The sequence below is a fragment of the Neopsephotus bourkii genome, unplaced genomic scaffold, assembly GCF_033783945.1.
Source record: "Neopsephotus bourkii isolate Nb327-2 ecotype Australia unplaced genomic scaffold, CSIRO-AGI_Nbou_v1 NB_944, whole genome shotgun sequence".
Taxonomy (NCBI): domain Eukaryota; kingdom Metazoa; phylum Chordata; class Aves; order Psittaciformes; family Psittacidae; genus Neopsephotus; species Neopsephotus bourkii.
This window is the reverse complement of record NW_026901438.1, coordinates 4563-18164: the sequence shown is the minus strand read 5'-3', so window position 1 is coordinate 18164 and position 13602 is coordinate 4563. Positions and strand designations below refer to the sequence as shown.

The window sequence follows — 13602 nt, the reverse complement described above, 5'->3', positions numbered from 1 at the left end:
AGGGCTCTATGGGGCAGGGATCGGGATCTATGGGGCAGGGATTGGGATCTATGGGGCAGGGCTTGGGATCTATAGAGCAGGGATCTATGGGGCAGGGAGAGGGCTCTATAGGGCATAGATCTATAGGGCAGGGATCTATGGGGCAGGGATTGGGATCTATGGGGCAGGGAGAGGGATTTATGGGGCAGAGAGAGGGCTCTATAGGGTATAGTTCTATAGGGCAGGGGTCTATAGGGCAGAGAGAGGGATCTATGGGGCAGGGAGAGGGCTCTATAGGGCAAGGCTCTATGGGTCAGGGCTCTATGGGGCAGAGAGAGGGCTCTATGGGGCAGGGATCGGAATCTATGGGGCAGGGCTCGGGCTCTATAGGGCATAGCTCTATGGGGCAAGGATCTATGGGGCAGGGCTCTGGCTCTATGGGGCAGGGATTGGGCTCTATGGGTCGGGGCTCTATGGGGCAGGGATCGGGATCTATGGGGCAGGAAGAGGGCTCTATAGGGCAAGGATCTATGGGGCAGGGCTCTATGGGGCAGGGCTCTATGGGGCAGGGCTCTATGGGGCAGGGATCGGGATCTATGGGGCCGGGCTCGGTGTCGGTGCCCCCCACCCCCCCCCTCCCCCTCCCCCCTCCCTGCGCCCCTCCCCCCGGGCTGGACCTGGCGGGGGGGGCGGGGCTGCGGCGCCGGAGCGCGCGGGAGCTGCTGCGGGCGCTGCTGGTGCTGGGGCTGTGCGCGAGGAGGGGCGTGGCCAAGAGAGCGGGGACGGTGAGGGGGGAGGGGAGGGGAGGGGGCGGGGCTATGGGGGTCTATGGGGGGTCTATGGGGGTCTATGGGGGTCTATGGGGGTCTATGGGGGGTCTATGGGGGTCTATGGGGTCTATGGGTCTATGGGGGTCTATGGGGGTCTATGGGGGTCTATGGGGGTCTATGGGGGGTCTATGGGGGGTCTATGGGGGTCTATGGGGGTCTATGGGGGGTCTATGGGGGTCTATGGGGGGGTCTATGGGGGTCTATGGGGGGTCTATGGGGGTCTATGGGGGTCTATGGGGGGTCTATGGGGGTCTATGGGGGTCTATGGGGGGTCTATGGGGGTCTATGGGGGGCTATGGGGGGTCTATGGGGGTCTATGGGGGTCTATGGGGGGTCTATGGGGGGCTATGGGGGTCTATGGGGGGCTATGGGGGTCTATGGGGGGCTATGGGGGTCTATGGGGGGTCTATGGGGTCTATGGGGGTCTATGGGGGTCTATGGGGGTCTATGGGGGTCTATGGGGGTCTATTGGGTCTATTGGGGTCTATGAGGGGTCTATGGGGGTCTATGGGGGTCTATGGGGTGGGCTCTATGGGGCTGGGTTTATGGGTCCCTATGGGGTCTCTATGGGTCTCTATGGGTCTCTATGGGTCCCTATGGGTCTCTATGGGTCCCTATGGGTCTCTATGGGTCTCTATGGGTCTCTATGGGGTCTCTACGGGTCCCTACGGGTCCCTATGGGTCTCTATGGGTCTCTATGGGTCCCTATGGGTCTCTATGGGTCTCTATGGGTCTCTATGGGGTCTCTACGGGTCCCTACGGGTCCCTATGGGTCTCTATGGGTCTCTATGGGTCTCTATGGGTCTCTATGGGTCTCTATGGGGTCTCTATGGGTCTCTGTGGGTCTCTATGGGTCTCTATGGGTCTCTATGGGTCTCTATGGGTCTCTATGGGTCCCTATGGGTCTCTATGGGTCCCTATGGGTCTCTATGGTGTCTCTATGGGTCCCTATGGGGCTCTATGGGTCCCTATGGGTCTCTATGGGTCTCTATGGGTCTCTATGGGTCTCTATGGGTCTCTATGGGGTCTCTATGGGTCTCTGTGGGTCTCTATGGGTCTCTATGGGTCTCTATGGGTCCCTATGGGTCTCTATGGGTCTCTATGGGTCCCTATGGGTCTCTATGGGTCTCTATGGGTCTCTATGGGTCTCTATGGGTCTCTATGGGTCTCTATGGTGTCTCTATGGGTCTCTATGGGTCCCTATGGGTCTCTTTATGCGTCCCTCCCCTCCCCCCGCAGCTCCTCCCCTTCGCCCCTCCCCCCCTCCGCGCTCTCTTTTACGCCCAGTTCGTGGCGGGCCCCTCCCCCTCCCGGGTCCTGGCGGCGGCCGCGCGGCTGCGGGGGGAGGGGCTCGGCCCCGCCCTCGCCCTCCCCTGCGAGAGCCCCGGGGGGAGGGGCCACGGAGGGTGAGCGCCGCCAGGGGGCGCCAAAGGGCGCGATAGGGGGGGTGGGGGGGATATGGGGCGCTATGGGGCAGGGGATGGGGGCGCTATGGGGTGCATTGGGGTCTATGGGGCAGGGGATGGGGGCTCTATGGGGTGCATTGGGGTCTATGGGGTAGGGAATGGGGGCGCTATGGGGGAGGGGATGGGTGTGCTATGGGGGAGGGGATGGGTGTGCTATGGGGGGGGCGGGGCTATGGGGGGATATGGGGCGCTATGGGGCAGAGGATGGGGGCGCTATGGGGCAGGGGATGGGGACTCTATGGGGTGCATTGGGGTCTATGGGGCAGGGGATGGGGGCGCTATGGGGTGCATTGGGGTCTATGGGGCAGGGGATGGGGGCGCTATGGGGCAGGGAATGGGGGCGCTATGGGGGAGGGGATGGGGGCTCTATGGGGCAGGGGATGGGGGCGCTATGGGGCAGGGGATGGGGTCCCTATGGAGCGCTATGGGGCAGGGGATGGGGGTTCTATGTGGGTCTATAGGGTGCTATGGGGCAGGGGATGGGGGCACTATGGGGTGCATTGGGGTCTCTGGGGCGCATTGGGTTGTATGGGGCAGGGTATGAGTGCTCTATGGGGCAGGAGGTGGGGGTTCTATGGGGTGCCATGGGGCAGGGGATAGGGGCGCTATGGGATCCATTGGGGTCTATGGGGCAGGGTATGGGTGCTCTATGGGGGAGGGGATGGGGGCGCTATGGGGAGGGGATGGGGTGCTATAGGGTGGGTTATGGTGAACGTTCGGGTCTATGGAGCTGGTAATGGGGTGCTGTGAGGGGTTTATGGGGGGCTATGGGGTGCACTGGTGTCTATGGGGTGCTATGGGGCAGGGTATGGGGTGCTATGGGGTGGGTTATGGGGTGCATTGTTGTCTATGGGGGGCTATGGAGCACATAGGGCTCTATGGGGCGGGTTCTGAGCCCTGCCCCACATCTCCACCCATGTGTGGGGCAGCGAGGCCTGGTTCGACGCCAACCATGGGGCAGCCCTGGAATGTGTGGGGCTGGCGGCGGCCACGGGCCCCGGGGCCATGATGCAGCTGAAGGTGACGGCCATGATGGATGCCGAGCTCTGCGTGAGTTATGGGGCTGCCCCATAGAATCTGTGGGTCTGCCCTATACAATCCGTGGGTCTGCCCCATAGAATTTGTGGGGCTGCCCCACAGAAGGTGTGGGGCTGCCCCATAGAATCTATGGGTCTGTTCCATAGAATCTGTGGGTCTGCCCCATAGAATTTGTGGGTCTGCCCCATAGAATCTGTGGGTCTGCCCCATAGAATCTGTGGGTCTGTTCCATAGAATCTATGGGTCTGCCCCATAGAATCTATAGGTCTGTTCCATAGAATCTATGGGTCTGCCCCATAGAATCTGTGGGTCTGCCCCATAGAATCTATGGGTCTGCCCCATAGAATCTGTGGGTCTGCCCCATAGAATCTATAGAACTGTTCCATAGAATCTATGGGTCTGCCCCATAGAATCCGTGGGTCTGCCCCATAGAATCTATGGGGCAGGGTTGGGGCACCCCCCCCCCCAGCCCCATAATTGAGCCCCACATCTCCCCATAGGCCACCATCCAGCAGCGGATGCAGGAGCCGGGTACCAAACTGACGCCGGAGTTCATCATTGCGGCCATGGGGGGCGAGGTGGGGCCTGACCCACGCATATGGGGCTGAGCCCCATAGATTGCCCCATAGAACTCGATGTGCCCCATAACCTGCCCCATAGAGCCCAATGAGCCCCATAACCTGACCCATAGAGCCTCATAATCTGCCCCATAGAGCCCAATGAGACCCATAACCTGCCCCATTGAGCCCAATGAGCCCAATAACATGCCCCATTGAGCCCAATGTGTCCCATAACCTGCCCCATAGAGGCCAATGAGCCCCATAACCTGCCCCATAGATCCTCATAACCTGCCCCATAGAGCCCAATGAGCCCCATAACCTGCCCCATAGAGCTTCATAATCTGCCCCATAGAGCCCAGTGAGCCCTATAAGCTGCCCCATAGTGCCCCATAACCTTCCCCATAGAGCCCAATGAGACCCATAACCTGCACCATGGAGCCCAATGAGACCCATATGCTGCCCCATGGAGTCCAATGAGCCCCATATCCTGCCCCATAGAGCCCAATGAGCCCCATAACCTGCCCCATAGATCCTCATAATCTGCCCCATAGAGCCCAATGAGCCTCATAACCTGCCCCATAGAGCCCAATGAGCCCCATATCCTGCCCCATAGAGCCCCATAACCTGCCCCATAGAGCCCAATGATCCCCCCTAACTTGTGGGTCTGCCCCATAGATTGCTCCTTCCCTGCCCTTCCTGACCCCACAGCAGAACCAGCACTTTGGGGTCTCCCTGCGGCGCTTGGACAGCGTGGCCCAGGTGAGGTGTGGGGCAGCCCCATAGAATCAATGGGGCAGCCCCATAGATTCAGTGGGTCCCAATATGTGTCCAGCCCCATAGAATCAGTGGGGCCCAATGTGGGTCTAGCCCCATAGAATCAGTGGGACAGCCCCATAGACTCAATGTTGACTGATGTGGGTCCAGCCTCATAGACTTCAGTGGGCCAGCCCCGTTGAATCAGTGGATCCCGATGTGGGTCCAGCCCCATAGAATCCATGGGGCCAGATGTGCGTCCAGTCCCATAGAATCAGTGGGGCAGCCACATAGAATCAGTAAGGCTCGATGTGGGTCCACCCCCATAGAATCAATGGGGAAGCCTCATAGAATCAATGGGGCCACCCCATAGACTCAATGGGTCCCGATGTGGGTCCAGCCCCATAGAATCAGTGGGACAGTCTCATAGGACAGTGGGGCAGCCCCATAGAATCAATGGGGCCTGGATATGGGTCCAGCACCATAGAATCAGTGGGGCAGCCCCATAGAATCAATGGGTCCCGATGTGTGTCCAGCCCCATAGAATCAGTGGGGCAGCCCCATAGAATCAATGGGTCCCGATGTGGATCCAGCCCCATAGAATCCATGGGGCAGCACCATAGAATCAGTGGGGCCCAAATATGGATTCAGCCCCATAGAATCAATGAGTCAGCCCCATAGACTCAGTGGGTCCCAATGTGGGTCCAGCCCCATAGAATCCATGGGGCAGCCCCATAGAGCTCAATGGGTCCCAATATGGATCCAGCCCCATAGAATCCATGGGGCAGCCCCATAGAATCAATGGGTCCCGATGTGGATCCAGCCCCATAGAATCCATGGGGCAGCCCCATAGAGCTCAATGGGTCCCAATATGGATTCAGCCCCATAGGATCAACGGGGCAGCCCCACAGAATCAATGGGTCCCGATGTGGATCCAGCCCCATAGAATCCATGGGGCAGCCCCATAGAGCTCAATGGGTCCTGATATGGATCCAGCCCCATAGAATCCATGGGGCAGCCCCATAGAGCTCAATGGGTCCCGATGTGGATCCAGCCCCATAGAATCCATGGGGCAGCCCCATAGAATCAGTGGTCCCAATATGGATCCAGCCCCATAGAATCCATGGGGCAGCCCCATAGAATCAGTAGGGCCCGAATGTGGATCCAGCCCCATAGAATCAATGGGTCCCGATGTGGATCCAGCCCCATAGAATCCATGGGGCAGCCCCATAGAGCTCAATGGGCCCCGATATGGATCCAGCCCCATAGGATCAACGGGGCAGCCCCACAGAATCAATGGGTCCCGATGTGGATCCAGCCCCATAGAATCCATGGGGCAGCCCCATAGAGCTCAATGGGGCCCCGCAGGCGGCCGCGGCGCAGGGAGTCACGCTCATGGTGGACGCGGAGCAGAGCCACCTGCAGGGGGCGCTGCGGCTCCTCACCCTCGCTCTGATTGGCCGGCACAACCGGGGGGCGGAGCCTCGCGTCTGGAGCACGGTGCAGGCCTACGTGAGGGTGCGTTAGGGGGCGCTATGGGGCAGCCCCATGGATGGGGGGCGAGGGGGGGCTCTATGGGGTCTCTATGGGTGTCTATGGGGTCTCTATGGGGATCTATGGGGTTCTATGGGGTTCTATGGGTCTGTATGGGGACTCTATGGGTCTCTATGTGTATCTATGGGGTCCCTATGGGTGTCTATGGGTCTCTATGGGGATCTATGGGGATCTATGGGGTCTCTATGGGTCCATATGGGTCTCTATGGGGTCTCTATGGGTCCCTATGGGGCTCTATGGGGTTTCTATGGAGTCTGTATGGGTCTCTATGTATCCCTATGGGGTCTCTATGGGGTCTCTATGGGGTCTCTATGGGTCTCTATGGGGCTCTATGGGGTCTCTATGGGGTCTCTATGGGGTCTCTATGGGGTCTCTATTGGTCTCTATGGGGTCTCTATGGGGTCTCTATGGGGTCTCTATGGGTCTCTATGGGTCTCTATGGGTCTCTATGGGTCCCTATGGGGCTCTATGGGGCTCTATGGGGTCTCTATGGGGTCCCTGTGGGTCTCTATGGGTCTCTATGGGTCTCTATGGGTCCCTATGGGGCTCTATGGGGCTCTATGGGGTCTCTATGGGGTCCCTGTGGGTCTCTATGGGTCTCTATGGGTCTCTATGGGTCCCTATGGGGCTCTATGGGGCTCTATGGGGTCTCTATGGGGTCCCTGTGGGTCTCTATGGGTCTCTATGGGTCTCTATGGGTCCCTATGGGGCTCTATGGGGCTCTATGGGGTCTCTATGGGGTCCCTGTGGGTCTCTATGGGTCTCTATGGGTCTCTATGGGTCCCTATGGGGCTCTATGGGGCTCTATGGGGTCTCTATGGGGTCCCTGTGGGTCTCTATGGGTCTCTATGGGTCTCTATGGGTCCCTATGGGGCTCTATGGGGCTCTATGGGGTCTCTATGGGGTCCCTGTGGGTCTCTATGGGTCTCTATGGGTCTCTATGGGTCCCTATGGGGCTCTATGGGGCTCTATGGGGTCTCTATGGGGTCCCTGTGGGTCTCTATGGTGTCTCTATGGGTCTCTATGGGTCTCTATGGGGTCTCTATGGGGTCTCTGTGGGATCTCTATGGGGTCTCTATGGGTCCCTATGGGTCCCTATGGGGTCCCTGTGGGTCTCTATGGATCCCTATGGGGCACCCCGCACCGGGCTCTCTATGGGGCAGGGCGCTGAGCAGGTGCTCACCATGGAGGCCTCATGGGCCCGGCGCTATGGGGCGCGCTATGGGGTGAAGCTGGTCCGAGGGGCGTACCTGGAGGAGGAGCGGCTCCGGGCCCACAACTTGGGGGTCCCGGACCCCTTGCACCCCACATTGGAGGCCACGCACATCAGGTGGGGCTATGGGGGTCTATGGGGGCTCTATGGGGCTCTATGGGGTCTCTATGGGGCTCTATGGGGTCTCTATGGGGATCTATGGGGCTCTATGGGGCTCTATGGGGTCTCTATGGGTTCTCTATGGGGTTTCTATGGGGTCTCTATGGGGCTCTATGGGGTCTCTATGGGGTCTCTATGGGGTCTCTATGGGTCTCTATGGCGCTCTATGGGGCTCTATGGGGCTCTATGGGTCTCTATGGGTCTCTATGGGGTGTCTATGGCGTCTCTATGGGGCTGTATGGGTCTCTATGGGGCTCTATGAGGCTCTATGGGGCTCTATGGGTCTCTATGGGGTGTCTATGAGGTCTCTATGGGGTGTCTATGGGGCTCTATGGGGCTCTATGGGGTCTCTATGGGTTCTCTATGGGGTGTCTATGGGGCTCTATGGGGTCTCTATGGGCCTCTATGGGTCCCTATGGGGTTTCTATGTGTCTCTATGGGGTCTCTATGTGTCTCTATGGCTCCCAATGGGTCTCTATGGGGTCTCTATAGGGCTGTATGGGGTCTCTATGGGTCTCTATGGGTCCCTATGGTCTCTATGGGTCCCTATGGTCTCTATGGGTCTCTATGGGTCTCTATGTGTCCCTATGTGTCCCAATGGCTCTCTATGGGTCTCACCCCATAGCTATGGGGCCTGCCTGGAGCTGGCTCTAGCACTGGTGGTTCAGGACCAGGCCCGGCTCATGGTGGCCACTCACAACGAGGCCTCGGTGATGCAGGCGGTGCAGCGGTGGGTCTGCCCCACATGTGGGGCGCTATGGGGCGCTATGGGGCTCTATTGGTGTCTATGGGGCTCTATGGGGTGTCTATAGGGCTCTATGGGGCTCTATTGGTGTCTATGGGGGCGCAGGCAGGGGTTTGCGGCGCGGCCAGCAGGGGGCGCTAAAGGGCCAAAGGGGGCGGGGTCAGCTGAGGACACGGCCACGCCCCCCTCCTTGTTCTAATGGGGTCACTGTGGGGTCACCGTGGGGTTATTATGGGGTGTTATGGTTGCTATGGGGTCACTGTGGGGTTATTATGGGGTGTTATGGTTGCTATGGGGTCGCTGTGGGGTTATTATGGGGTGTTATGGTTGCTATGGGGTTGCTATGGGGTTATTATGGGGTGTTATGGTTGCTATGGGGTCACTGTGGGGTTATTATGGGGTGTTATGGTTGCTATGGGGTCACCGTGGGGTTATTATGGGGTGTTATGGTTGCTATGGGGTCACTGTGGGGTTATTATGGGGTGTTATGGTTACCATGGGGTCACCATGGGGTCTCTCTGGGGTTATTATGGGATGTTCTGGTTACTATGAGGTTACTATGGGGTTATTATGGGATGCTATTGTTACTATAGGGTTATTATGGGATGTTATGGTTACTATGGGGTCAACATGGGGTCATTATGGGATGTTCTGGTTACCATGGGGCTTCTCTGGGGTCTCTATGGGGTCACTATGGGGTTATTATGGGATGTTCTGGTTACCATGGGGTCTCTCTGGGGTCTCTATGGGTCTCTATGGGGTCACTATGGGGTTATTATGGGATGTTCTGGTTACCATGGGGTCTCTATGGGTCTCTATAGGGTCTCTCTGGGGTCACTATGGGATGCTATTGTTACTATGGGGTTATTATGGGATGCTATTGTTACTATGGGGTCACTATGGGATGCTATTGTTACTATGGGGTCATTATGGGATGCTATTGTTACTATGGGGTCATTATGGGATGCTATTGTTACTATGGGGTCACTATGGGATGCTATTGTTACTATGGGGTCATTATGGGATGCTATTGTTACTATGGGGTCATTATGGGATGCTATTGTTACTATGGGGTCATTATGGGATGCTATTGTTACTATGGGGTCACTATGGGATGCTATTGTTACTATGGGGTCATTATGGGATGCTATTGTTACTATGGGGTCATTATGGGATGCTATTGTTACTATGGGGTCATTATGGGATGATATTGTTTATGGGTCACTATGGGATGCTATTGTTACTATGGGGTCATTATGGGATGCTATTGTTACTATGGGGTCATTATGGGATGCTATTGTTACTATGTGATTATGGGATGCTATTGTTACTATGGGGTCACTATGGGATGCTATTGTTACTATGGGGTCATTATGGGATGCTATTGTTACTATGGGGTCATTATGGGATGCTATTGTTACTATGGGGTCATTATGGGATGCCATTGTTATTATGGGTCACTATGGGATGGGATGACTATGGGTCATTATGGTGCTATTGTTACTATGGGGTTATTATGGGATGCTATTGTTACTATGGGGTCATTATGGGATGCTATTGTTACTATGGGGTCATTATGGGTCACTATGGGATGCTATTGTTACTATGGGGTCATTATGGGATGCTATTGTTACTATGGGGTCATTATGGGATGCTATTGTTACTATGGGGTCATTATGGGATGCTATTGTTACTATGGGGTCATTATGGGATGCTATTGTTACTATGGGGTCATTATGGGATGCTATTGTTAATGGGTTATTATGGATGTATTACTATGGGGTCATTATGGGATGCTATTGTTACTATGGGACTATGGAGCTATTGTTACTATGGGGTCATTATGGGATGCTATTGTTACTATGGGGTCATTATGGGATGCTATTGTTACTATGGGGTCATTATGGGATGCTATTGTTACTATGGGGTCATTATGGGATGCTATTGTTACTATGGGGTTATTATGGGATGTTACTATGGGTTATTATGGGATGTTACTATGGGTTATTATGGGATGTTACTATGGGTTATTATGGGATGTTACTATGGGTTATTATGGGATGTTACTATGGGGTTATTATGGGATGCCGCTCTGTGTCCCTATGGGACCCCAGGCTCTCACCATGGGCCGCCTCCGTTGCCATGGCAGCATGGAGGCCCTGCGCATCCCGCGCCGCGCCGGGGTCTGCTTCGGGCAGCTCTATGGGATGGGCGATCACGTGAGCCTGGCGCTGGGTGAGCCCTGCTATGGGGCGCTATGGGGCTCTATGGGGCTCTATGGGGCTCTATGGGGCTCTATGGGGCTCTATGGGGCTCTATGGGGTCTCTATGGGGCTCTATGGGGCTCTATGGGGTCTCTATGGGGCTCTATGGGGTCTCTATGGGTCTCTATGGGGCTCTATGGGGCTCTATGGGGCTCTATGGTCTATGGGGCTCTATGGGGTCTCTATGGGGTTCTGGGCTCATGGGCTCTATGGGGTCTCTATGGGCTTATGGGGTCTATGGGTCTCTATGGTCTCATGGGGTCATGGGTCTCTATGGGGCTCTATGGGGCTCTATGGGGCTCTATGGGGCTCTATGGGGCTCTATGGGCTCTATGGGGCTCTATGGGCTCTATGGGGCTCTATGGGGTCTCTATGGGGTCTCTATGGGTCTCTATGGGTCTCTATGGGGCTCTATGGGGTTATTATGGGGCTCTATGGGTCTCTATGGGGCTCTATGGGTCTCTATGGGGCTCTATGGGGCTCTATGGGGCTCTATGGGTCTCTATGGGCTCATGGGCTCTCTCTATGGGGTCTCTATGGGCTCATGGGGTCTCTATGGGGTCTCTATGGGGTCTCTATGGGTCCCTATGGGGTCTCTATGGGGTCTCTATGGGTCTCTATGGGTCCCTATGTGGTTATTATGGGATGTTATGCTTACTATGGGGTTTCTATGGGTACCTGTGGGTTTATTATGGGATGTTATGGTTACTATGCGGTCACTATGGGTCTCTATGGGTCTCTATGGGTCTCTATGTGGTTATTATGGGATGTTATGGTTACTATGGGGTCTCTATGGGTCTCTATGGGTCTCTATGGGTCTCTATGGGGTCTCTATGGGTCTCTATGGGTCTCTATGGGTCTCTATGGGTCTCTATGTGTCTCTATGGGTCCCTATGTGTTTATTATGGGCTCTCCCCCCCCATTTCCGGTCAGGGCGCGCGGGTTTCTCCGCCTTCAAGTCAGTTCCGGTGGGACCGGAAGTGTCGGTGCTGCCGTACCTGGCGCGCCGCGCCCAGGAGCACCGCCAGGGGGCGCTGTTGCGCACGGCCCTCGAGCGCCGCCTGCTGGCCCAGGAGCTGCGGCGCCGCCTCCTGCAATGGGCGAAACGGGGCGGGAATGGGGCGAAATGAGCGGAAATCGGGCAAAAAAGAAGGAAAGGGGGAGGGGGGAAGGGGGGGGAGGGGCGGGGAGAGAAAATGGGGTGGGAATAGAGAGGAATTTGAGGGGAATCGGGCGGAAAATGGCACAAATCGGGCAAGGAATTAACCACTAAATCAACCCCCGAATGAGCGCAAATTAGACCCAAATGGGCCCAAATCAGCAGAAATTAGAGCAAAATTGGCCAAAATGTGCTGAAATTTGACCAAAATTGGTCAAATCAGCTCAAATTAGAATAAAATTGGACAAAATCTGACAAAATTAACCAAAATTGGTCAAAATCAGCTCAAATTAGAATAAAATTGGACAAAATGTGCTGAAATTTGACCAAAATTGGTCAAATCAGCTCAAATTAGACAAGAATTGGACAAAATCTGCACAAATTAGACTAAAAGAGGCCCAAATTAGACCAAAATGGCCAAAATCAGATGAAATTAGACCAAAATTGGCCAAAGTCAGCACAAATTAGACTAAAATTGGCCAAAATCTGCTGATATTAACCAAAATAGCTCAAAATCAACTCAATTTAGACAAGAATTGGCCAAAATCAGAACAAATTAGATGAAAATTGGACAAATTAGACCAAAATTGGCCAAAACCAGCTCAAATAAGGCCAAAATTGGCCAAAGTTAGACTAAAATTGGACAAAATCAGACTAAAATCAGCCAAAACGAGCTAAAATTAGACCAAAATTGGACAAAATTAAACCAAATTGGACAAAATTAGACCAAAAGCACCCCAAATCAGGCCATAATGGCCGAAAATAGACCAAAATTGGCCAAAAATCAGCCCAAATTAGACCAAAATTGGCCAAAATGAGCCCAAACAAGACCAAAATTGGCCCAAATTTGACCAAAATTGGCCAAAATCAGCCCAAAACGCATTTAGGATGGGGGGGTGAGTGAAATAGAGCCAAAATAGGGCAAAATTATCCCAAAATAGCCCAAAACCAACACAAAACAACCCCAAAATGAGCCCGAATCAGCACCAATCCCCCTAAAATAACCCAAAATAGCCCCAAAACCCACCCCAAACCCACTCAAATCCGCCCAAAATGGGCCAAAATCAGCCCAAAAGGCACTGATCTGGGGGGGACGGCACCAAAACTGCAAAATCGACCCAAAATCAGCCCAAAAGAGCCCAAATTCACCCCAAAATAAACGTCTGTGGCCCCCCACTCCCCCGTCCCCATGGGTTTCTATGGGGGGGGGGCGTCGCTGCGCAAAATGGCCGCCGCGGGGGGCGTGGCCTTAGGCAAGGGGCGTGGCCTTAAGGAGGGGCGGGGCTCTAGAAGGGGAGCGGGGCGCGGCCTCAAGGGCGAACCCCCCCCCTCAAGGGGCGTCGCCACGTAAGGGAGGAGGGGGCGTGGTCAGGAGGAGGCGGGGCCGCTCTCAGCCAATCAGCGCAAAGGGAGAAAGCGAAGGGAGGGGGAGGCTGCGGTTGCCGTGGCAACGGCGCTGAGGCCCCTGCGCGCATGCGCTCTGCGGCCCCGCCCCTCCCTTAAGGCTACGTAAGGGGGAGGAGTGGCTTCCGCCCGTCACGTGTCCCGCCGCCGACCAATCGCGTGTGGGGGGAGAGCGAGAACGAGGCGGGGTGGGGAAGGGGGAAGGGGAGGAGGCGGCCATTTTGTGCGCGCGGGAAAAAAGCGGCGGCGCGGGAAAAAGAAGGGAAAGGGGGCGGGAAAAGGGGCGCGCGCCGGCCCCGCCCAATCAGAGGCCGCCCCCTCGGGGGGTGGGGGGGGGCCGCGGGCGCGCGCTCCCCGGCGCGCCAAAAAGCGGAGGGGAAGAAAGGGGGGGGAGCGCGGGAAAGGGAAGCCCCGCCCTCGTCTCCCGCCGCGCCCCGCGCGCGCGCGCCTGAAGCTCCGCCCCCTTTTCCTCCTCCTC

The 13602-nt window shown here is 56.1% G+C and overlaps 1 protein-coding gene across 1 annotated transcript; it reads left to right on the top strand.

The window, feature by feature from the left end:
- The first annotated feature begins 2130 nt into the window (after positions 1 to 2130).
- Positions 2131 to 11691, top strand: PRODH2 (proline dehydrogenase 2). Its single transcript, XM_061358513.1, has 9 exons — positions 2131 to 2215; positions 3205 to 3325; positions 3814 to 3891; positions 4549 to 4632; positions 5995 to 6144; positions 7344 to 7510; positions 8178 to 8282; positions 10447 to 10532; positions 11495 to 11691. Exons 2-9 carry the CDS (start codon positions 3281 to 3283, stop codon positions 11689 to 11691), a joined length of 912 nt encoding a protein of 303 aa, XP_061214497.1. The 5' UTR covers positions 2131 to 2215; positions 3205 to 3280.
- Positions 11692 to 13602: the final 1911 nt, after the last annotated feature.

Coding starts and splice junctions, on each gene's coding strand:
- PRODH2 (XM_061358513.1), top strand. CDS start 3,281: ATGATGCAGCTGAAGGTGACGGCCATGATGGATGCCGAGCTCTGC. Junction 3,892..4,548: donor TTGCGGCCATGGGGGGCGAG/GTGGGGCCTGAC, acceptor TCTGCCCCATAG/ATTGCTCCTTCCCTGCCCTT. Junction 8,283..10,446: donor GTGATGCAGGCGGTGCAGCG/GTGGGTCTGCCC, acceptor TTGCCATGGCAG/CATGGAGGCCCTGCGCATCC.